This window comes from Coregonus lavaretus, assembly GCF_964263955.1.
Source record: "Coregonus lavaretus genome assembly, chromosome: 3".
Classification (NCBI taxonomy): Eukaryota; Metazoa; Chordata; class Actinopteri; order Salmoniformes; family Salmonidae; genus Coregonus; species Coregonus lavaretus.
The window spans coordinates 24,816,905-24,841,875 of NC_139990.1; the positions used below are offsets into that span (position 1 = coordinate 24,816,905).

Below are 24,971 nucleotides of genomic sequence, written 5' to 3' on the forward strand. Positions count from 1 at the left end.
ACAGACCACTTCTCAGTTCCTATGCTTCCTGGCTGATGTTTTGGTCACTTTTGAATGCTGGCGGTGCTTTCACTCTAGTGGTAGCATGAGACGGAGTCTACAAACCACACAAGTGGCTCAGGTAGTGCAGCTCATCCAGGATGGCACATCAATGCGAGCTGTGGCAAGAAGGTTTGCTGTGTCTGTCAGTGTAGTGTCCAGAGCATGGAGGCACTACCAGGAGACAGGCCAGTACATCAGGAGACGTGGAGGAGGCTGTAGGAGGGCAACAACCCAGCAGCAGGACCGCTACCTCCGCTTTTGTGCAAGGAGGAGCAGGAGGAGCACTGCCAGAGCCCTGCAAAATGACCTCCAGCAGGCCACAAATGTGCATGTGTCTGCTCAAACGGTCAGAAACAGACTCCATGAGGGTGGTATGAGGGCCCGACGTCCACAGGTGGGGGTTGTGCTTACAGCCCAACACCGTGCAGGACGTTTGGCATTTGCCAGAGAACACCAAGATTGGCAAATTCGCCACTGGCGCCCTGTGCTCTTCACAGATGAAAGCAGATTCACACTGAGCACATGTGACAGACGTGACAGAGTCTGGAGACGCCGTGGAGAACGTTCTGCTGCCTGCAACATCCTCCAGCATGACCGGTTTGGCGGTGGGTCAGTCATGGTGTGGGGTGGCATTTCTTTGGGGGGCCGCACAGCCCTCCATGTGCTCGCCAGAGGTAGCCTGACTGCCATTAGGTACCGAGATGAGATCCTCAGACCCCTTGTGAGACCATATGCTGGTGCGGTTGGCCCTGGGTTCCTCCTAATGCAAGACAATGCTAGACCTCATGTGGCTGGAGTGTGTCAGCAGTTCCTGCAAGAGGAAGGCATTGATGCTATGGACCGCCCGTTCCCCAGACCTGAATCCAATTGAGCACATCTGGGACATCATGTCTCGCTCCATCCACCAACGCCACGTTGCACCACAGACTGTCCAGGAGTTGGCGGATGCTTTAGTCCAGGTCTGGGAGGAGATCCCTCAGGAGACTCATTTTGACTTGTTTTAAGGACATTACATCAACGTTGGATCAGCCTGTAGTGTGGTTTTCCACTTTAATTTTGAGGGTGACTCCAAATCCAGATAAATGTGATTTCCATTGATAATTTTTGTGTGATTTTGTTGTCAGCACATTCAACTATGTAAAGAAAAAAGTATTTAATAAGATTATTTCATTCATTCAGATCTAGGATGTGTTGTTTAAGTGTTCCCTTTATTTTTTTGAGCAGTGTAAATAAAAATAAAAATAAATGATGTATAGATATTCAAATTCATATAAGTAGATATAAATACATTAATACTCACTTTTAAATGCAGGGTACATGGGAACGGTGTTTGTGATCAGTGATGCATCATATTTTGATTCAGAAGACATGGCCAGCTCTAGCATAAAAAATACAAATATATACTTTCATTTACCTCCCATTTAGACCTGGAACAAAAACCTCCATACCCTGTAGCTCCCCAAGACCAGGGTATTCTTCATTAAGCACATAACTGAGTGAAAAAGGAGGTACTGTCTGAACTTGTCCAATAAGAAATGCTTGTTTTCGTTTTGCATTGCAAAATGTTTTGCTTCAGTGTGCCTTAATGAACATGACCAAGGGTGGGCTAGTGTGCGACCCACCTGGTGGATAGAGGAAGCCATAGGAGCCATCGGTGTGCTGGCTGTATGTGGTGCAGGCCTGGCTGTGTTCTGGAGCGACCCGCATGTCTGCTCTCACACACTCAATCACTGGCTCAGGCTCAGGGAGGGGCTTGACTTCTTCCTGGAAGGGAATATGTTGTCATTAGTAACACATCGTGAAATCCCATCGCGAAATGAGAGAAAACCGGTATACAAACAGCCAGTGTTAACAAACACCCAATACAGTGTTGCTGTATGTGATTGGGGCCATGTCATTAGTTGGTATTTGTGTGCTGTATCGTGTCTGGGTCTGTATAGGGTTCTGTTAGGTTAGTGTTACGCAAGTACCTATCCAGGTTCTCTCCCCCCAATAAAACAAAACCAGGCTCATTTTAATATAAAATGCAATTAACCAGTTGAGTCAAAGACCAAAATAACATTTACGATCTCCCAACAGGAGTACTAATTGTTTTCACACATGCTACTCCTTGCAACCACTCAAGTAAACAGAGACATTTCAAAAGAGCTTTGGAAAGATATGACCTAATGCTTCCCAAATGATGGCACTGGACCGACTGGTAGGTCATTGCCAGTCCCTGACCAAAGACTGGGCTGTGGCTATGATCTTTTTGTGTGTGTCTATTCTGTGGATAACAAGAAAACTAGAAAAGCCTTATGTGGGTCACAATTCAAAAACCGTTCGGCAACCAATGATCAACGAATCAACATGACCCAGGTCTGAGGACAAGCTCTCAAATCATATGGATCGACTCATTAAATTACTACTACTAGTTCCATTTGTTGTGGTCCATGTGATGAATAGCCTACTTGTTTGGGCACTGTGAAGGACGTCCATAGGGGCATGGAGAGCTCCTGACTGTATCCACTGATGAAGTCACTGTGGAGGAGGAGGCTATACGTCGTTTGGAAAAGAACCGCTGGTCGACCGAAGGGGAGGTGTGTTGCGTCTGTGAAAATACCAGTTAATCAAGCACGTAGGGCAGTAGTTAACCTGGGCTCAAAATCAGTCACTTTTTTATTTGAATTCTACATTAGGCTATGTGAATATACAGTGGGGAAAAAAAGTATTTAGTCAGCCACCAATTGTGCAAGTTCTCCCACTGTCACGCCCTGGCTCTGGGGACTCTTGTATGTTGAGCCAGGGTGTTAGTTTCTTTGTGTAGTGTCTATGTTTCGTTTTCTATGTTCTGTTCTAGGTTATGTGTTTCTACGTAGGCAGCCTGTTGTGCACTTGTGTTTTGTGGGATCTTGTTCCGTGTAGGTTTGTGTATGTGACCGAGGACTTCACGTTTCGTATTATTGTTTTGTATTTTGTATTTTGTATCGTGTTGCTAGTACACTATTAAAGAGATGTACGCATATCACGCTGCGCCTTGGTCCACTCATTATGACGATTGTGACAGAAGATCCCACCAATACAGGACCAAGCAGCGTGTCCAGGAGCAAACGCCGGAGGTAACATTAGTGGATGTCCTCCTCGGTTGGGGGCAGATCACGGAGGAGGAGGCCGTCCGTTACCGGAGGGCGATGAAGGGGGAGACCCAGGCAGGAGAGGAGAAGCGGCGCCAACCGGGCCGTCGTCGGACAGGCGAGAGGCACCCCCAATAAAAAAAATTGGGGGGGGCACACGGCATGGACGACGGGGCTGCTGGAGGCAGATAAAGGGCGAGTTTGTGGACGAGGAGAGAAGGCCACCAGGTTACGGGGGCCATTGGTCAGTAGAGGGAAGGAGAGTGTAGAGGCACGGCGAGATGTAATGAGGTGTGTTACCAGTCCGGTCCGGCCCGTTCCTGATCCCCACACAAGGCCAGTGATGTGTGTTCCCAGTACGGTCCGGCCTGTTCCTGTCCCTCGCACCAAGCCTGTGAAGCGGGTTGCCAGCCCGGCCCGGCCTGTTCCTGCCCCTCGCACCAAGCCTGTGGTGCGCGTTGCTAGCCCGGCCCGGCCCGGCCTGTTCCTGCCCCTCGTACCAAGCCTGTGGTGGGCGTCGCTAGCCCGGCCCGGCCGGTTCCTGCCCCTCGCACCAAGCCTGTGGTGCGCGTCGCCAGCCCGGCCCGGCCTGTTCCTGCCCCTCGCACCAAGCCAATGGTACGCGTCGCCAGCCCGGCCCGGCCTGTTCCTGCCCCTCGCACCAAGCCAATGGTGCGCGTCGCCAGCCCGGCCCGGCCTGTTCCTGCTCCCCGCACCAAGCCTGTGGTGCGCGTCGCCAGCCCGGCCCGGCCTGTTCCTGCCCCTCGCACCAAGCCAATGGTGCGCGTCGTCAGCCCGGTCCGGCCTGTCCCTGCTCCCCGCACCAAGCCAGTGGTGCGCTTCGTCAGCCCGGTCCGGCCCGTCCCTGCTCCCCGCACCAAGCCAATGGTGCGCGTCGCCAGCCCGGCCCGGCCTGTTCCTGCTCTCCGCACCAAGCCAATGGTGCGCGTCGCCAGCCCGGCCCGGCCTGTTCCTGCTCCCCGCACCAAGCCTATGGTGCGCGTCGCCAGCCCGGCCCGGCCTGTTCCTGCTCCCCGTACCAAGCCAGTGGTGCGCTTCGTCAGCCCGGTCCGGCCCATTCCTGCTCCCCGCACCAAGCCAATGGTGCGCGTCGTCAGCCCGGTCCGGCCTGTTCCTGCTCCCCGCACCAAGCCAGTGGTGCGCTTCGTCAGCCCGGTCCGGCTCGTCCCTGCTCCCCGCACCAAGCCAATGGTGCACGTCGTCAGCCCGGTCCGGCCCGTTCCTGCTCTCCGCACCAAGCCTGTGGTGCGCGTCGTCAGTCCGGCACAGCCCGTGCCTGTTTCACCGGTGCCTGGTCAGGTACAGGTCGGCTGCTCCACACCGGAGCCTAAGCAATCCGCGCCACCGATGTCCAGTCCAGCTCCAGCCAGCGGGGCCAGACCAGACCAGGGGCGCTACGGGGGGGTTGTTAGAGGGTGGTGGTCACGCCCGGAGCCGGATCCGCCTCCGAGGTGGAATGCCCACCCGGCCCCTCCCCTGTTGGGTTTATGTTGGCGCGGTCGCAGTCCGCGCCTTTGGGGGGGGGGGGGGGGGTACTGTCACGCCCTGGCTCTGGGGACTCTTGTATGTTGAGCCAGGGTGTTAGTTTCTTTGTGTAGTGTCTATGTTTCGTTTTCTATGTTCTGTTCTAGGTTATGTGTTTCTATGTTGGCCGGGGTGGTTCTCAATCAGAGGCAACGTGAATCAGCTGTTGCTTGTTGTCTCTGATTGGGAACCATACTTAGGCAGCCTGTTGTGCACTTGTGTTTTGTGGGATCTTGTTCCGTGTAGGTTTGTGTATGTGACCGAGGACTTCACGTTTCATTTTGTTGTTTTGTATTTTGTATCGTGTTGCTAGTACACTATTAAAGAGATGTACGCATATCACGCTGCGCCTTGGTCCACTCATTATGACGATCGTGACACCCACTTAAAAAGATGAGAGAGGCCTGTAATTTTCATCATAGGTACACGTCAACTATGACAGACAAATTGAGGAAAATAAATCCAGAAAATCACATTGTAGGATTTTTTATGAATTTATTTGCAAATTATGGTGGAAAATAAGTATTTGGTCACCTACAAACAAGCAAGATTTCTGGCTCTCACAGACCTGTAACTTCTTCTTTAAGAGGCTCCTCTGTCCTCCACTCGTTACCTGTATTATTGGCACCTGTTTGAACTTGTTATCAGTATAAAAGACACCTGTCCACAACCTCAAACAGTCACACTCCAAACTCCACAATGGCCAAGACCAAAGAGCTGTCAAAGGACACCAGAAACAAAATTGTAGACCTGCACCAGGCTGGGAAGACTGAATCTGCAATAGGTAAGCAGCTTGGTTTGAAGAAATCAACTGTGGGAGCAATTATTAGGAAATGGAAGACATACAAGACCACTGATAATCTCCCTCGATCTGGGGCTCCACGCAAGATCTCACCCTGTGGGGTCAAAATGATCACAAGAACGGTGAGCAAAAATCCCAGAACCACACGGGGGGACCTAGTGAATGACCTGCAGAGAGCTGGGACCAAAGTAACAAAGCCTACCATCAGTAACACACTACGCCGCCAGGGACTCAAATCCTGCAGTGCCAGACGTGTCCCCCTGCTTAAGCCAGTACATGTCCAGGCCCGTCTGAAGTTTGCTAGAGTGCATTTGGATGATCCAGAAGAGGATTGGGAGAATGTCATATGGTCAGATGAAACCAAAATAGAACTTTTTGGTAAAAACTCAACTCGTCGTGTTTGGAGGACAAAGAATGCTGAGTTGCATCCAAAGAACACCATACCTACTGTGAAGCATGGGGGTGGAAACATCATGCTTTGGGGCTGTTTTTCTGCAAAGGGACCAGGACGACTGATCCGTGTAAAGGAAAGAATGAATGGGGCCATGTATCGTGAGATTTTGAGTGAAAACCTCCTTCCATCAGCAAGGGCATTGAAGATGAAACGTGGCTGGGTCTTTCAGCATGACAATGATCCCAAACACACCGCCCGGGCAACGAAGGAGTGGCTTCGTAAGAAGCATTTCAAGGTCCTGGAGTGGCCTAGCCAGTCTCCAGATCTCAACCCCATAGAAAATCTTTGGAGGGAGTTGAAAGTCCGTGTTGCCCAGCGACAGCCCCAAAACATCACTGCTCTAGAGGAGATCTGCATGGAGGAATGGGCCAAAATACCAGCAACAGTGTGTGAAAACCTTGTGAAGACTTACAGAAAACGTTTGACCTGTGTCATTGCCAACAAAGGGTATATAACAAAGTATTGAGAAACTTTTGTTATTGACCAAATACTTATTTTCCACCATAATTTGCAAATAAATTCATTAAAAATCCTACAATGTGATTTTCTGGAGAAAAAAAATCTCATTTTGTCTGTCATAGTTGACGTGTACCTATGATGAAAATTACAGGCCTCTCTCATCTTTTTAAGTGGGAGAACTTGCACAATTGGTGGCTGACTAAATACTTTTTTTCCCCACTGTATAGTAGTCTTTTTATTTTATATTGTCTAAATATTGCAATGTTGTCTGAATATTTCATTTTACATGCATATTGCAATTTTCTGGTTCTTCTTATATTTTTTATTACAGAATGTAGAAAATATGTTTTCACATGTAGACACTGATATGATGCTGGCGATAACAAATATAAGGTTAAAAACTGGTGAAGTGCCAGTTAAAAAACTGGACACTTGTTTTTTTTGCTTTCGACTTACCTGAGTGTTGTTGTTTCATCCAAAGTTCTAAGTTCTTTAGCTGGTTCAATAGTAAGGTCCAGAATTCCCTGGCTAGTGTTTTTTGGGGATGTAGCAATGCTAGTGGAAACTAATTGTATCAGTTAGCGCATTAGCATTAGTATTAGGATTAGCATTAGCATTAGTTGGTGTATTCAAAAGCATGGGGATAAGGTGTTGGAGCTGGCTGGAGAAACTCAGGAGTGTGTACAATGTGTAACGCTCTGCACTATGGGTTCTCGACCAATCACATTCACATTGTCATGGTGCAACCGAGTTGAGTTGGAAAAGCTCACTCTTCAGCTTGAAATACCACCACCTGTGCCATTCAATTGCTTTTCGGTGGGTCAGCTGGCTAAGGTGTTTCAAAAGGGCAGTCACGTGTATTTGTGAGACAAATGACGCAAGATCAATCCCTTTCAGTAGTGGACCTGTGAGCTAGGAAGCAAAGCTGACAAGCAAAGCTGTTAAGCAAGTAGCATGCCGCCAGTTACAGTGGTGCCGTGCCCTGGATCTGCAGTGTGCTCAGCTCAAAGGCTGGGGTTGCTGTGGACTGAGAGGGGCGAGTTTAACCAAGTTGAGTTGGTAAAGCTCACTCAGCTTAAAATACCACCACCAGAGTCATGGAATTGCTTGCATTTTGGTGGTGCTGCTGGCTATTGTGATTCGAGAGTGCGGTCAGGTGTTTGGGATACAGAGGACACAAGATCAATCCCAGTAGCGGACGTGTGAGTGAGGAAGCAAAGCTGTTAAGCCACACAGTGCCACAGGTTACACGTCAGGCGGATGCTAAACTCAGTAAGTGGGAAAGTCAGGGTATGAGTTTAAATATAGTTAAAAAGATAGTTCACCCAAATTACAAAATGACAGTTTCTTTACCCTGTGAGCAGTTTATGGACAAGGTAAGAAAGCAATCCATGATTTTGTTTTGTTTACCTGGCCATTAGTGTTTAAAAACACTAATCAATATCATCGATATTAGCATTTTTCGCGTTTCATGTCATACCTTGTCACGAGAGACTAGGCCAGTTGTAATATTTTTGAATGAGCCGCTAACTGATACAATCTTTCACATTTTCTAAAACTGTTAGCCAGGAGATTCTGGAATTTGGTAAATAACCAGCAAACAAACCTTTTAATTATTTGGATTACTCCACAACACCCTAGGTAAGTGAAAAATAAGCAAAAAAAAAGTGACAAAAAAAGTTAACTATCACTTTAAATAAACTGTAACCGAATACACTCTAAAAGATTGACACTTACCATCTGCTGCTGGTCTGAATCTCTGATTGTTCTCCTCTACTTTGTTCTGTAACAGAGGAACAGAGACCTTAAAATCCAATTGCAGTCAAAAGCATGATTTTCCTGTGTTTTATATACACTGAACAAAAATAAATGTATACGATTTTACTGAGTTACAGTTCATATAAGGAAATCAGTCAATTGAAATAGATTCATTAGGCCCTAATCTATGGATTTCACATGACTGGGAATACAGATATGCATCTGTTGGTCACAAAAAAAAAGTAGGGGCGTGGATTAGAAAACCAGTCAGTATCTGGTGTGACCACCATTTGCCTCATGCAGCGCGACATCTCCTTTGCATAGAGTTGATCAGGCTGTTGATTGTGGCCTGTGGAATGTTGTCCCACTCCTCTTCAATGGCTGTGCGAAGTTGCTGGATATTGGTGGGAACTGGAACATGCTGTCGTACACGTCAATCCAGAGCATCCCAAAAATACTCAATGGGTGACATGTCTGGTGAGTTTGCAGGCCATGGAAGAACTGGGACATTTTCAGCTTCCAGGAATTGTGTACAGACCCTTGCAACATGAGGTGATGGCGGCGGATGAATGGCGCGACAATGGGCCTCAGGATCTCATCATGGTATCTCTGCGCATTCATATTGCCAACGATAAAATGCAATCGTGTTCGTTGTCTGTAGCTTATGCCTGCACATACCATAACCCCAACGCCACCATGGTGCACTCTGTTCACAACGTTGACATCAGCAAACCATCCGTGAAGAGCACACTTCTCCAGCGTGCCAGTGGCCATCGAAGGTGAGCATTTGCCAACTGAAGTCGGTTACGTCGCAGAACTGCAGTCAGGTCAAGACTCTGGTTAGGACGACGAGCACGCAGATGAGCTTCCCTGAGACGTTTCTGACAGTTTGTGCAGAAATTATTCGGTTGTGCAAACCCACAGTTTCATCAGCTGTCCGGGTGGCTGGTCTCAGATAATCCCGTAAGTGAAGAAACCGGATATTGAGGTCCTGGGCTGGCGTGGTTACAAGTGGTCTGTGGTTGTGAGGCCGGTTGGACGTACTGCCAAATTCTCTAAAACGACGTTGGTAGAGAAATGAACATTCAATTCTCTGGCAACAACTCTGGTGGACATTCCTGCAGTCAGCATGCCAATTGCATGCTCCCTCAAAACTTGAGACATCTGTGGCATTGTGTTGTGACAAAACTGCACATTTTAGAGTGGCCTTTTATTGTCCCCAGCACAAGGTGCACCTGTGTAATGATCAGGTTGTTTAATCAGCTTTCTTCATATGCCACACCTGTCAGGTGGATGGATTATATTGGCAAAGGTGAAATGCTCACTATGAGGGATGTAAACAAATTAGTGCAAAAGAATTGAGAGAAATAAGCTTTTTGTGCGTATGGAACATTTCTGGGATATTTCATTTCAGCTCATGAAACATGGGACCAACACAACGCATTTATATTTTTGTTCAGTGTACAGTATATTTCCACACTATGAGGTTGGAATAATACTGTGAAATTGTGAAAATTATGATAATGCCCTTTTAGTGTAAGAGCTGTTTGAAAAGACTGCCTGATATTTCAGCCCGTTTTAGTGGGATGGAGTTTTTGCCTGCCTGGTGACATCACCAGGTGGTAAATTAGTTAATAGACCAATAAGAAAGAGAGTTCCAAATCTCTGCCAATAACAGCTAGTTTTCAGTTTTCCCCTCTCCACTCAGACCACTCCCAGACAGTCTATTTTTGTTTCTTTTTGATCATTTTAATTTAAAACAAGTTTTAAGTTTTATTAGTCGTATGTGATTTTTTTAACGACTGCATTGGACCTTTAAGAAGCGATTTCAATCATTTATGACTGTCATTTAGCTGTAATAAATGGAAAGGAATTGGAATTTCAATATAGCTCCCAAATGACCTGAATTAACCCACAAGAGTCTAAGCCCTGTCTATATGGAATTGTTTTAAGAAGGTCATGCCAAGGGTCATTTTGCTATTTGATTTTGAATTTTAAGACCTCTTGAAGTATACAAAGAAAATTACAAATATTTGATGAAAAATTATTTTTGGCCTTACTGCTATTAGCCCATACCAACACACTGAATAACAGATTCCATACATGGAAAAACAGATAGTGCCCCCAAAAAACTAAAAAGGAAGTTTGTTCTGAAGTGTCTGTCCTATATATATTTTTACATTTATGTCATTTAGCAGACGCTCTTATCCAGAGTGACTTACAGAAGCAATTAGGGTTAAGTGCCTTGCTCAAGGGCACATTGACAGATTTTTCACCTAGTCAGCTCAGGGGTTTGAACCAGCAACCTTTCATCTACTGTCCCAATGCTCTTAACTGCTAGGTTACCTGCCACCCAAGACAAAGATCAGGAAACATGTTTTATTTTATTTTTACATGTGTTTAACCCCTTATTTTTGGCACTTAACAGTCTCCATATATACTTCCATTAATTTTTTCAACTGGTACCAGGGGACTTTCAGAACAACCGACATGTACGTGTTCGTGAGAGCCTCACCTTTCCACAGAGGGGTCATATTAGTTTATCAAATCAAATCACATTTTATTTGTCACATGCGCCGAATACAACAGGCATTTCACAACCTTACCGTGAAATGCTTACTTACAAGCCCTTAACCAACAATGCCGTTTTAAGAAAATAGAGTTAAGAAAATATTTACTAAATAAACTAATGTAAACAAAAAAATTATAATAATAATAACACAATAAAATAACAATAACGAGGCTATATACAGGGGGTACCGGAACCGAGTCAATGTGCGGGGGTACAGGTTAGTCGAGGTCATTTGTACATGTAGGTAGGGGTAAAGTGACTATGCATAGATAATAAACAGCGAGTAGCAGCAGTGTCAATGCAAATAGTCCAGATGGCCATTTGATTAATTGTTCAGCAGTCTTATGGCTTGGGAGTAGAAGCTGTTAAGGAGCCTTGGCGCTCCAGTACCGCTTGCCGTGCGGTAGCAGAGAGAACAGTCTATGATTTGGGTGACTGGAGTCTTTGACAATTTTTTGGGCCAAATGTTCGGACGCTACATACGAATTTGTGAGAAGACCGATTTTCAGGACGTCTCATGGTCTGACAAACACCGCTCTAGCTCTATCACCTTTCACTGCAGATGTGGAGGGGCAACATAGGCGGATGCGGTGGATTGAGACGCATCCAATGTAAAAAAAACCTGATATCTCTAGCTTAAACTGGCAGACTTATCTGGGGATTTTTTTTATTTATGCTAATTTGATTTCCGCGAGGGCGCGGACATCGACCTTAGGGGTTTAAAATGGAATGGACCCCAACCCTGTTACTCTATAAAACTCTTTGAGTTGGTTTCCACTCATGACCTCATCACTGACCTCATTGTCACAGCTACATCCCAGGTCGTAGGTCGTGGCTGAGGTAGTGTCAGAGCTGGTGGGAGCAGTCACTTCCTCTGGCATGGTGGGTGTGAAAGGAGGGGCTTTCAGCATGTCATTCAGACTCCCATGGGTTCCATTGTTAGGGGCAGGGGTCAAGCCCAGGAGGTCTGAGAAAGAAGGGCATATGAGATTGATTTTGTATGGAACAAAGTTTCCACAGAAACTTTATATTTCCTAGTTATGAAATATTTATTGTAAATATCGTTTTCAGAGTAATTGGTGGTGCCAACAAATAAACTCGTAATAGCACTTAAGTACAGAAAGAAATCGTACCGCACATGACATTGTACAACTCGATATTTTCAAATTCTGCCACTTTTGTCTGGAACATAAAGCTTGGTCCGTAGCCCAAAAAGATAGTCTATACAGGGAACAAACATTGGAAACAAGGTAAACACAAGCAGCTAAGAATACAATATCTGGAAAACGTTATTTTAATTTAAGTGGTTTACCCGCATACTGGTGATCTTATTGTCAAATCCGTGGTCACCAAAGAAACCACATCTCCCAGGATGCCTCCTGTTTTCAGGCACTTTCCTGCATCACATAGAATATACAAAATAAAAAGTTTTAGACAAATGCCAATTAGTCCCCAAATTCCATACAATGCTTTTTAACTTAATCTAGTTGAGTTGATAGTACTAGTACTGTAGAAAAATACAATACCTGGCAATGTGCCACTTTCTCTCCATGAGTAAGTGGACATCCTCAATTCTGCGGTTGTTGGCGTAGTGAAGCCGTTTTGGGAGGTGTTGTTTCAAGTAAGGCTTAAAGTGCTGGGTTGGCATTTTACACTGTAAAACAAGGTCATTACATGGACTCTGTGATCACACATGTAGATGACTTACAGAAAGTTCTACACAGCCAGCAAAATATCTAACAAAAACATAATCATTGTTTTGTTTTGTTCATTTTTCATGTGTACTTACTGTAAGATTTGCCACAACTACTTTTGGGTCATCTGAAAAAAGTTAACATAAAAAAGTAAAACAGATACATAGGAAAATATAAACTAGAAAGAAAGAAAGATGTTTGAACACATTCTAGTTCATGAATCTAGCCTGCTATGTCCATTCCCTTACAGTACTGTGTAACTCACAGGTGGTTGATTTGGGATCCCGGGCCCGGATTCTCCCAAGAGATCCAGGGATCAGATTGATCTCATCCACGTTCAGAGGATAGGTGCTGAGGAACTCAGTCCTATCACAGTGGGCCTCCTCCATTCCTAGGGGCAGAAAGAGACAAGTTATGCATAAGCCAAGGTTAGTAAACATTTCTCATGGAACAAAATAACAAGATTACAACAAGGTAAATATGTATTTTTTCACAATGTTATCAAGACATCAGGGAAATATGTTTTGGTGTTATTAGGTCAGTTAACCAGAGTAGACATAGGCTAGTGCAGATACAATTCAAAATGGTGGTCCTTGTGGTCCGTTCTTCCATACCATGGTCTCCAACGACGATGATGTTGACACAGCGGTGTAGGTTCATCTGCTTCAGGCCGTTCATCAGCTGACCAATGACATTATCAATCTCCCTCAGGGGGTTGTCCAACTATAAGACACAAAACACACAAAGGTTACTACAGTAAGTAATCTCTGGAATTTATCAGTTGTGGTTCATGATAACATTTTACCTGTATTTACAGTATTAATGCGTAAATATCACCAAAGTTAGAGACCGCAACATGACTTAGCGCTTTATCACCTTAAGATGAGTTGCTCTTACTTGACCCCCCCCCCCTCACAACACCCACCCCGCCCCATAGCAACCATCAACCATCTCTGGCCTAATCTCCTCCACCAGCGGCTCTCTATCTGTCGAACCAATTCGGGACTGGGGACAATCAGAGGAGCTCACCTCGTTGCTGAAGGGTCCCAGTCTGTGTCCGAACGTGTCAGGCTGCTCTGAGTGGACAGCGTACACATAGGGCCTAAAGACAGCACACAGACACACAGCTCAACCACTGACCTCAGTACAGTACAGTAGCTTGATTCTCTATTAAGTATCTATTAACGCTCTTATAAGGCTGAGTAGCTTAGTCCATCTCTGAGTCTTTTGTGGAAATTTGGTTGGGAAAATTGGTGGAAGTGAGGTTGGCACATGTTGATGTTCATATTTAATGAGCATTGGGGATGAATATCTAACCTCTCATCGTCAGGAAGACTAAGCCATCGCAGGATGGTCAGGATTCTCCTCTCTAGTGGAATCACCCTGCAACGACACAGACATGTCAGTCAAGTATACTTGCAAGTATCTCATGACTTAGTTCTAGAATAACTACATGTTATGGGGGTACATTTTTTCACAAAAAACAAAAAGGGTGTCAAAACGTAGAAATATCAACCAAAGTGTTTGACTGGCAGTCTGACGTGTGTATGCTAATTAGTGAAACTCGCCAGCAAAACAAACTGGGCTCTACGCTACCATGCTCAATGGCCAATGTGTCTGCTTGTGTGGGGGGTATTGTTTGTAAGGATGTGCCGCAGCAATGACCCCCTTGTGATTATTAGGTCATAGATATGCAAGTTATTTACATTATTTCACAAGTAAAATCAGAACTTATTTGTGTTTATGTTGTGCCTTATCATCATCTATATATTCAGTTTCACCACTCAGTATTAATGTTTCATAAATAATTAATGGTCTTGGTTTTTGAATCAACTGATCAATTATTTGTTGTGTCATTTTGCTCTAACAGGCCACAGTAGTTGAAGGTCAAAATAGTCATTGACAAAGAGACCAAGTTAACTCACCATGGCCAGAAGAAGGTGCCAGCCTTCACCCCTTGCTTCTCTGCAGTGATCCAGATCTACAGACATACAGGGAAACAGGCAATGTTCCAAGCTCAGATATAAAACATGAGGCATACATTATGCAAAAAACACATTCACTTATTATCTTATCCATTACTAACAACTTGATGCTGCTCCAAGTTGCTATCTTACACTATAAATGTCATTGTGATTCTGCAAACATATTAGTGTATTTCCCTAAGTTTAAAAACTGTGTAAGTGTGAAGAATTGGACAGTATCTATACACTCACAGGTTGGCCACCCCACCAGCGGTGGTTCAGTTTCTCCCTCCCCCTCAGGTTGAAGTTGGCGTCAAACACTGGGTCATGCATGGAATTTCCCACTATTCCATGAGACTCGGGATAAAGCCCCTTGAAAAAAATCACAACTCATAGATATACCAGAGAAACATAATTGACGAAGATCTGTTTAAAAGTTGTTACAATGTTATTATAATGTTGTTACATGTTGTTACAATGCATATGACTTGGAAATTGGAAACCATCTAATTGAAAACATATTTTATTTAAAGTTTCAATAAAATAGTGGTATATTCATATGGACATGCATTGGAATAAGTAACCATACCGTGGCAAGAGTATACAAATTGGGGAAGGTTTTGGAGGGGTACACTGGTCGCATGTAGGGTGCATGAGTGCCACATGTTCCTATATGGGAAGAAATTAGCAAATTATCAATATAGTATCAGTAGCCTAGAATCTTTCATCACAATGCATGAAATCTAAAGTGAAAGCACCTCCCTTCAACACATCCATTCTGGTCTAAAACATAATAGTAGCGTAGAGTAGAGTAGAGCAGAGTAGCGTAGAGCAGAATAGAGTAGAGCAGAGTAGAGTAGAGCAGAGTAGCGTAGAGCAGAGTAGAGCAGAGTAGAGTAGAGTAGAGTAGCGTAGAGTAGAGCAGGAGGTTGTTTTATTCCTAGAGACCCGTATGCCTTCTAGGGAGTTTTTCCTAGCCACTGTGCTTCTGCCTCTGCATTACTTGCGCTTTGGGGTTTAGGCTGGGTATCTGTAAGGCACTTTGTGACAACTGCTGATGTAAAAAGGACTTTATGAAATACATTTGATTGATATGTACAGTGGGGAAAAAAAGTATTTAGTCAGCCACCAATTGTGCAAGTTCTCCCACTTAAAAAGATGAGAGAAGCATGTAATTTTCATCATAGGTACACGTCAACTATGACAGACAAAATGAGGAAAAAAAATCCATAAGGAGATTTTCACTCAAAATCTCACGATACATGGCCCCATTCATTCTTTCCTTTACACGGATCAGTCGTCCTGGTCCCTTTGCAGAAAAACAGCCCCAAAGCATGATGTTTCCACCCCCATGCTTCACAGTAGGTATGGTGTTCTTTGGATGCAACTCAGCATTCTTTGTCCTCCAAACACGACGAGTTGAGTTTTTACCAAAAAGTTCTATTTTGGTTTCATCTGACCATATGACATTCTCCCAATCCTCTTCTGGATCATCCAAATGCACTCTAGCAAACTTCAGACGGGCCTGGACATGTACTGGCTTAAGCAGGGGGACACGTCTGGCACTGCAGGATTTGAGTCCCTGGCGGCGTAGTGTGTTACTGATGGTAGGCTTTGTTACTTTGGTCCCAGCTCTCTGCAGGTCATTCACTAGGTCCCCCCTTGTGGTTCTGGGATTTTTGCTCACCGTTCTTGTGATCATTTTGACCCCACGGGGTGAGATCTTGCGTGGAGCCCCAGATCGAGGGAGATTATCAGTGGTCTTGTATGTCTTCCATTTCCTAATAATTGCTCCCACAGTTGATTTCTTCAAACCATGCTGCTTACCTATTGCAGATTCAGTCTTCCCAGCCTGGTGCAGGTCTACAATTTTGTTTCTGGTGTCCTTTGACAGCTCTTTGGTCTTGGCCATAGTGGAGTTTGGAGTGTGACTGTTTGAGGTTGTGGACAGGTGTCTTTTATACTGATAACAAGTTCAAACAGGTGCCATTAATACAGGTAACGAGTGGAGGACAGAGGAGCCTCTTAAAGAAGAAGTTACAGGTCTGTGAGAGCCAGAAATCTTGCTTGTTTGTAGGTGACCAAATACTTATTTTCCACCATAATTTGCAAATAAATTCATTAAATATCCTACAATGTGATTTTCTGGATTTATTTTCTCAATTTGTCTGTCATAGTTGACGTGTACCTATGATGAAAATTACAGGCCTCTCTCATCTTTTTAAGTGGGAGAACTTGCACAATTGGTGGCTGACTAAATACTTTTTTTCTCCAATGTAACTAAGTTGCTTGGGTTCTTGACTTTTTCTGCCTTCAACAAGAGTATAGCTACAGTATGGCCTATCTAGTGTCAGGATGTGAGTGGAAGTGACTTACTCAGTTTCTCCATGTTGGGGATCACCGCTTTGCCCTTCTTCATGTAGGAGGCCCGGAACCCATCCACCGACAGCATGATCAGAGGAGGGCGGATAAAACTGTGAAAAAAGGTCAAAATACTCAAAAGTTGTCATGGAAAATTAACTGTTGATGTGATGTCACTTCTTTAGTTTACACAAATTATATGGGAACCATATGGCCTTGTAGTGTTAGGTCAAAAGGTGCCCGCAGGGCTACTGGTTCCAGTCCAAGTTGGAGCTGGCTGCTCAGCTTCTGCCCTTTTCCCCAGACCATAAAGCCACTGTCACTGTTTCTGAGGATAAAATCATTCATAACATTTATTGAGTTTTTGATTCAGCCTTACCCTGCAGGACATTCAGGGCCTGTGATCTCCTCACACTCACCGTCCACCCATTTAGCGTCTCCTGCAATAGGAAAAAAATGTAAGTTAAAGTCAGCGCAAGTCTGCAAAAGTCTGTTGCCGGTGCATTGGAATTTGATTCAAAAGAAATAGTTTCACTTCTTCATTTTGAAAGTATTTGGATTATTGAAGGTTGTCAGAGTGTGAGAAGAATATAATACATGTATGCCATGTAGAACCCTCAAACTCAACTCTGGACCTCGAAGCCAGATTCACTGCATATTTTCATGGTTGCCCTTTTAATCAGGGACTGATTTAGACCTGGGACACCAGGTGGGTGCAATTAATGATTAGGTAGAACAGAAAACCAGCAGGCTCTGGACCTCGTAGTGTAAGAGTTGAATACTCCTGATGTAGAATGTGAAAGTTACTATGTATATAAGAGACTCACAACTTGCACTTTTTATCAGTTCATTGTAGAGCAAACAACATAGGTGAAAGTAATGCACTTCTGCAGTCCAAAAGAAAAATGCACAACAAGAACCCAAAGCCCACATTCTACTTTACCTTCTAACCGACTACCTTCCCATTTGGGTCCCTTCGGTGTCCAATACGGAATGAACTGACCTAAATTCACTTTCTTCAACAGCCTTTCACACATCCCTAGTTTGAGTGTGTACCTTTGCAGAGAGCTTTGTAGTTGGTGCAGCAGTCTCCTCTCGACAGACAGTCTTCTGAGCAGTGGCAAGCATGGTCATCGTTTCTCGTCTCCCCACAGCGATCTTCACTGCACTCAAAGCCACCCGCTGCACCAGGGAAGGGACATACAGTAAGAGTCTGTATTCAGCATCAATAACTAGCTACTACAAAACCATAGTCATGACTCATGCACACACAATCAATCAGAAAGCAAATTCAATATCAGCCATTGTTTAATTTGGTGTAAATTCTTTTCAACAGTAGTGGATGGTTAGCTGTGGTATATTAGCCATATACCACACCCCCTCGGGCCTTATTCCTTAATTGAACCATAGCACCACAGTAAGAGATACAGTACGAGAAAACAGTTCAAAGACAAGCTGGTACACCAACCTGTTTTTAAACAGTGCTCATCGAAATCTGAGCAGCAGCTGTAGTAGGTTTTGCACAAGTTGTCACATCTGCAACCTGGCGGTAAAGCTTCCTCCAATTCAAAACATCTGCCCTTACATGATCCTGCTGAGCTAACCCACAGGGAGTCTGAGATAGCTGGGACAAGAGAACACAATTAGCACAATGCTAACGAGACACACCAACATGTGACTGACACAACTTCCATGGATATGTCCTAATATGGACAGCATACTCACTAGCAAACACTTCAGTGCACTGAAAATGTAGCCTGGTAAACACAGTTTGTGTGTTTCACATTATAGGCTATGGCATCATGACAACACAAATGACCAAGGCTAAAGGTGACCAGGCTGCAGAAAATGTAACGTCAATCTTAAATATTGGGTTACTGCTGTAAGTCTATTAGCCTACTGTACCAGAAAATGGTGCAATATGGAAGAAAAGGTACAGTGGTGATGCCAACAAACAATTTCAATCTTTGATTGACAAAACGGTTATATTACTCTCTATTTTATTATACTGTAATAAAACCCTTATTAGCCAACTGAGTGTCAGAGCAGGAAAGGCCTGATGTCAACACATCAATCCATGTCTCACTTTTGGTTTGTGGCGGAGATCCCGCATCTTCTCCAGGTCGACTTGCTTGAAAGACATATGCCACACTAACACTGGATCCCGTAAGGAGTGCGAAGAGAACAACTACCTGAGAATAAGAGATAGATGTCATCCTAAAGCTGTTCACGCAACATCAGAATCAAGGAGTCAAGCCTAGAACATTAGGTAATCTACCTGATTAATTCAAACAAATCCCCAAATCCTTTTTTTTTTTACTGGTAAAAAAATACCAGTTATAGGTAGGTACTGTGACAACTTAGATATTTGTATACTGGTTGATGTCAACTACATTCAAATACTCAAGCTTAGCATTATTTAGCCTACACTGTACAATGGAACCAATGGAATAGTCCCAAAATCAAGTGCACCTTAAATAGGCTAGTTGAAAGAACTTGACCTATAGCCTATATTTGACTCAGGTCTGATGATAGCGCCATCATATTGATAAATATTCTGTTATTACTAGTGTATGTGTTGAGCTTGAAATATGATCAAACAAACCAGAGTATCCTTGAAGAGAGGAACATAATACTTTTTAGCTTGAAGTACTCCTTTAAAATCATCACAACTAGTGGTTGCCTTTTGTTATTCCATAAGCAGCACACAGTTTGAAGTTTACATTTATGTCATTTAGCAGACGCTCTTATCCAGAGCGACTTACAGGAGCAATTAGGGTTAAGTGCCTTGCTCAAGGGCACATCGACAGATATTTCATCTAGTCGGCTCGGGGATTAGAACCAGCGACCTTTCGGTTACTGGCACAACGCTCTTAACCACTAAGCTACCTGCCGCCCCAAGTTTGAAGAGAGGTTTGTTTTTCTATTGGAGGACAGAAAAGCTGAATGTATGTATAACTTGATTATCATGGTAAAATATTTAATACACAAATATCGCTTTTTAAAAACGACCCCCCTGTTTATTGTCTTTTTCAACGTTATATAGACAATATTTTACATTTGTCCAAACAAGCCCTTTATGTTTACAATCTTTGTGATTTGATCCCTGATTAGACCACTCTGTGTATATATATACAAAGAAAATCTCAGTAAGATGCTGATATCTGTGACAATTAAGAGAAGACTTAAATGAATGTGATTCATTATATAAGCTAATCAGTCTGAACAGACGATTCCTGTCACTCATTGATTGCATCAATATTGTTTCAAGTTCATCTGAACTGCTGCACTTAAACTGATACATCTGACACATAGGCCTATTCAGTTTCAGTTGAAACATTTACTCTCAAATAAAAGCTGGCATCAATTAAGACAATTAAAAATAATGTGTCATAGAACATAACGGAGCCTTACATGACTATACAAAATATTAATCATTAGCCAATTAGCATGTTTAATTGCCCGGGTAAACAAGTGCGTGTGCCACTATTTATAGACTGTATGTAGCCTACCGACAATTTGGCTATTCATCAGTTGTTTATTTTCGTTGAAGATAATATGTTAATGCATAGAATGAATAATTACATACGGTTTCTTATAGCTCGCTTGCAAGATCTGGACGCCTGCCAATACGATTCAAAATACAATTTCTTCCCTACACTGATCAATATGTTGCAAGGACGCATTTAGCATTTAGTCAGGTTGCCCAAAAGAAATCCAAAGAATTTCAAGACTACATTTCAGAATACAACAATTATGCAACAATCTTACCGTACCAATTTTCCCAGTAACATGTTCCAAATAGCGTATCCTCTTAGTGCATTCCCCAAAAGTGTCAGAAAATGGTGGGCAAAGTCCACCCTGACCGTTCTGAATCGATGGACAGGGCGCTGGGGTTCAGCGCTGTTGAGTTGTCTTGCTCAATTTGCTTTTTGCTGCAAACCAATGCAGATTAAGTAATGGTGACAGCTGCGCTCTGGTACACTGGTGCTGCTGGCAGATGTTCTGTAAACCATAGTCAGCACTAGACTGTGGGTTCACTCCTACGCACAACCCGCGCAATGACCGAGGGAGAGGGCGAGAGAGGTGCTCAGAGAGAGAAGGGGGTAGGTTTTTATAACACTTCCTCAACTACAGCTTATGTTGAAATGACAGCTGTAAAATCATTTTAGAAAACACCACACCAAGAACTTTTGGCCTTGGTAGCATAGCGAAATTGCCACAGGGGATGGGGGGACATGTCCCCCCCCCCAATATTCAGAAAAGGTAGACTGTCCCCCCAAATAATTAATTAATTCGCTTTAATGGTCGACTTTGGGCAAGAAAAACGTTCTCAATTTTCAAACAGAAATGGCGTGTGCCTTTGGTGGTTCATCAATGTGTCATTCTGGTCATGTGAGCTGCTACCTGTGCAGTTAGTTCGTCAGCTAAGTTAGCCACTTGTAGCTAGCCAGTAACTCCTCCAGTATGTGTTGATGTCATTTCACAGGATTTCTTTTGGGACTGAAGCTGTAGAGATCAGTAAAACATGGCACTTCTGTAGCTAAATATCTTATTACAGTTTTTCTCGATTGTTAAGACACATTTCTTGAAACCTTCACCCATTTTCTCAAAACTTTAAACACAAAACCAAATCTTCAAACTACATTCATAAAACCCCTGACTCTTCTGGCAAAATTAAATAATCTCCTCAAAACCATTTAATCTGTGCTGAAAAACAAACAATGCTTTCAGATCATACACACAGCCAGTCAATATATAAACACTACAGAGCGTTCATTAGACACTACATCAAAAAAATGGAGAACACAGTGTCCAGGGCATGTAGTTACAGATATTTTTTAAAAATTGTATATAGTAAACGCATTTTGCAATTAAAACAAAAAGTATAGTAATCACAATTTAGTACAGTGAATATATTGTATACTGTAAGTACTGAAAGTAATACAGTATTGAATGTCTGTATATTCAGCACTTGCATAAAAATACAGTAGTCCAACTGCAAAAGCCCAAAGAACAAAGAAAACTCTAAATGAAAAGCACATTACAGTACACTCAAAAATGTTGTGCAACTGCGAAATCAAAGTCAATGAGAGATTCATTCTGCCTCAGCATCACGTCTTTGTGCTGGTTCCGGCCAGAGGACTTCGTCCACATCACAGCATTGTCCCTTGCCAGGCAACGGGGGAAAAACCCTCTGGTGTGCCGGATCCAGCCTTGACAACACTCCACACCTATGTCACCACAGGCCAATTCCATTGCCTGTAAGAGATTTTCCCTGGTATATGGGTTTCGGTCATAGACCTTCCACCTCCACGCAGAGAAAAACTATTATATTGGGTTGAGGAAAGGGCTGTATGGTGGAAGGCAAACATTTATGAATCGCTGGTTGATGTTGAACCACTCGCGTATCCGGACACCACGGTGAAAGCTGACATTGTCCCAAACCACGACATAGACAGGATGCACTGCCTGCTGATGATCCTGCTGCTCACGCTCAAACAAAACATCCCGAAGACCACCCAGAAATGTAAGAAGATGTTTAGTGTTATATGGCCCCAGGGTTGCATGACGGTGGAGAACCCCACGATTACTTATGGCTGCACAAAGGGTGACATTGCCACCACGCTGGCCAGGGACTTCCACAATGGCACGTTGGCCAATTATGTTCCTGCCTCTCCTTCTCCTCTTCGCCAGATTGAACCCTGCTTCATCTACAAAAATGTATTCATGGGGCCTTTCCATGGAATACAATTCAAACACTCTCTATATATAAAAATAGATAAATAAGTAGTTTAGTAAGTGATACAGAAAGACAGACCTCTGCAATAGTGCATTTGTATGCACTCCTGATTTACATACACTACAATATAGTGCAGTTTACAGTAACAGTAGGCTAGTAGCATAGCATTGTACTGTAAGCGTCAGCGCTGAAAGTGTCTGAGTGTACACTTACTTGCACATACTGAAATCGTAGATCTTTGACCCTTTCTGAGTTGCGCTCAAAGGGTACTCTGTACACTTGCTTCATGCGTACCCTGTTGCGCTGGAGGACACGGTCAATGGTAGAAAGGCTGACACTGTTGATTCCTTCAAAGTTTACATTGTGTTCAACAACTCTTTGCTGTATTTCACGCGGTCGGATGGCATTGTTTTGAAGGACCATATCAACAATGAGAGCCTCTTGCTGTTGGGAGAACATAGCAGGCCTTCCACACTCATGTGGTAGTCTTGCAATTCTACAAAAAGGGAAAATGCACTTACAAACGTATGCATACAGTAAAAATAGTAATGGACATTACTTCTATACGTAAAATATTGTATGGTAAGAAAAAATTTTCTTTCTTCTTCAGTCCCCTTTCTATTGACAAAGTGATGTACTGAATCAAATGTATACAGTCAACTTTCAATGACCAAAATAAAAAGAAACAATTACCTGTTCTCTTCTCTGAATGTCCTGATTATGGTGGCCACAGAGAATCTGCTCAAATTGGGTTGTCCTGCTTCCCTCATTGTCATTCCATGAACCACAACATGGTCTATCACAGTTGCTTGAATTTCTTCTGAAATTACTGTTCTTGGTCTTGCTCTTCCTCGTCCTCGTACTCTTCCTCCTCGTCCACCACCTCTTACACATACTCTTCCTCCTCTGCCTCTCAGATTGTTTCCATCCATTGTTGGTATCAACATTCAACGCACCTGTGCCACCTGTGCACTCTGAACTGGCTTATATTCTGTACAATTGGTTTGATCACATCATTAGAAACAAGTGTGAACAATTTGGAGTCATTGTGTGTAAACGATGACAACTGTGCTGTAGTTGTGTTTAACTTTTGCCGCCTGTGTTTACCATTCTGTAACACAAGTGCATCACAGTGCGAAATGTGTTTTAGTGAGTGAGAATGTGTTTAGAGTGATTGATTCTACAAATGGGTTTAGGCCACTGAGCATTTGGTTCAGAGAATGGGGTTTAGTGTTTTAGCGATTCAGAAAAACTGTAATTCATTTATTTTGGTTTTTAAGCACTACATTACCTGGTATGATGATGCATTGATCAGTTATACAGTTTAAAGCCGTTATTTTTGGGGTTTTGCTCAAAGTCAACCTTTAAAGTAACTGTCCAGTGTTAGGAGATTTCTATGAAATACTACCTATAATTAATTACAATATAAGTTAAATAGTTTTCCTTCCAAATAGTTTTAATTAAGTATGTTAAAAAGCAGATTTTTCTGTGTTGGAATGGTGTGGGCATACCCCAACAACAGAATGGTGTGGGCGTATACCGGTCATAAAAAATATTGATGCGAGTAAAACGCTGATTGGCCAGCTCATCCTCCTCAGTATTCTAGAAATAGCAAGCATTTTGAGGAGTTTTTTTTTAAGTGTTATTTTTCTCAAATTCATGCTGTAGCCACAAATACAAGTATAGGATGAGTCAACAACATTATTTGGGTATGTGTTAACAGAATATTAACTTTTAAAAGTTTGATTTTCACGGGACAGTTATTTTAAAACTGCAACATTTTCTGTCAGTCACATGGCAAACTGTGTAGAATTGCAGGAAATGCATTTTAAAATGTTAACAAAAAGTCTGGGGGAGGTCCCCCAGTCTACTGTTCATCCCCCCCCAATATCTACATTTTACATTTTAGTCATTTAGCAGACGCTCTTATCCAGAGCGACTTACAGTTAGTGAGTGCATACATTTTCATATTGGCCCCCCGTGGGAAACGAACCCACAACCCTGGCGTTGCAAGCGCCATGCTCTACCAACTGAGCTACAGGGGACCAATCATCACTGTTATAACACTATACTTAACTCCCCTTCACGTAAAACAAGGCATTCATCTTCTCTTAAAGAAGAATTGTAAAAAGCTTAGCAATAACATACAATCATCTTTGTGGTCTTTGTAACAATAAAGGTCTGAGACATCAATAAATTGGCCTCCCACAGTGTTTAACCCCAATATAGGCATACTGAGTCGGGCACACTGTATAGATTTCAGGTCTTAATTTGAGCCAGTTTGCTACAGCAGGAAAATAATCCTGCAGCAACAGGAAATGTGAATTATTACGTGGATTATAATTAATGGGCATTTTTGTAGGGGATGATACATTTTTGCAAGGGAAAATTAAGTCTGAAATGTCAAAGTGGAAATTGCAAACTTCAGAAGCCTTTTTAAACCTCAAATACACTACACGTTTTA

General features: G+C 43.3%; 1 protein-coding gene across 1 annotated transcript in view; it reads right to left on the bottom strand.

Annotated features, from left to right (window-relative positions):
- Positions 1–20,846, bottom strand: part of enpp2l (ectonucleotide pyrophosphatase/phosphodiesterase 2-like) — a 42,465-nt gene extending 21,619 nt beyond the window's left edge. The window contains exons 1-22 of the mRNA XM_084154815.1: positions 20,541–20,846; positions 18,851–18,956; positions 18,233–18,388; positions 17,821–17,946; positions 17,144–17,204; positions 16,780–16,877; positions 14,993–15,072; positions 14,656–14,775; positions 14,365–14,420; positions 13,757–13,822; positions 13,469–13,541; positions 13,054–13,162; positions 12,705–12,830; positions 12,535–12,566; positions 12,272–12,399; positions 12,058–12,142; positions 11,879–11,966; positions 11,543–11,712; positions 8,153–8,198; positions 2,493–2,632; positions 1,665–1,806; positions 1,343–1,420 (exon numbers count right to left, since the gene is read on the bottom strand). Of these exons, the coding sequence (XP_084010941.1) occupies positions 1,343–1,420; positions 1,665–1,806; positions 2,493–2,632; positions 8,153–8,198; positions 11,543–11,712; positions 11,879–11,966; positions 12,058–12,142; positions 12,272–12,399; positions 12,535–12,566; positions 12,705–12,830; positions 13,054–13,162; positions 13,469–13,541; positions 13,757–13,822; positions 14,365–14,420; positions 14,656–14,775; positions 14,993–15,072; positions 16,780–16,877; positions 17,144–17,204; positions 17,821–17,946; positions 18,233–18,388; positions 18,851–18,956; positions 20,541–20,558 (2,104 nt within the window). The 5' untranslated portion in view covers positions 20,559–20,846. The remainder of the gene's footprint in view (positions 1–1,342; positions 1,421–1,664; positions 1,807–2,492; positions 2,633–8,152; positions 8,199–11,542; positions 11,713–11,878; positions 11,967–12,057; positions 12,143–12,271; positions 12,400–12,534; positions 12,567–12,704; positions 12,831–13,053; positions 13,163–13,468; positions 13,542–13,756; positions 13,823–14,364; positions 14,421–14,655; positions 14,776–14,992; positions 15,073–16,779; positions 16,878–17,143; positions 17,205–17,820; positions 17,947–18,232; positions 18,389–18,850; positions 18,957–20,540) is intronic.
- Between the last annotated feature and the right edge of the window lie 4,125 nt (positions 20,847–24,971).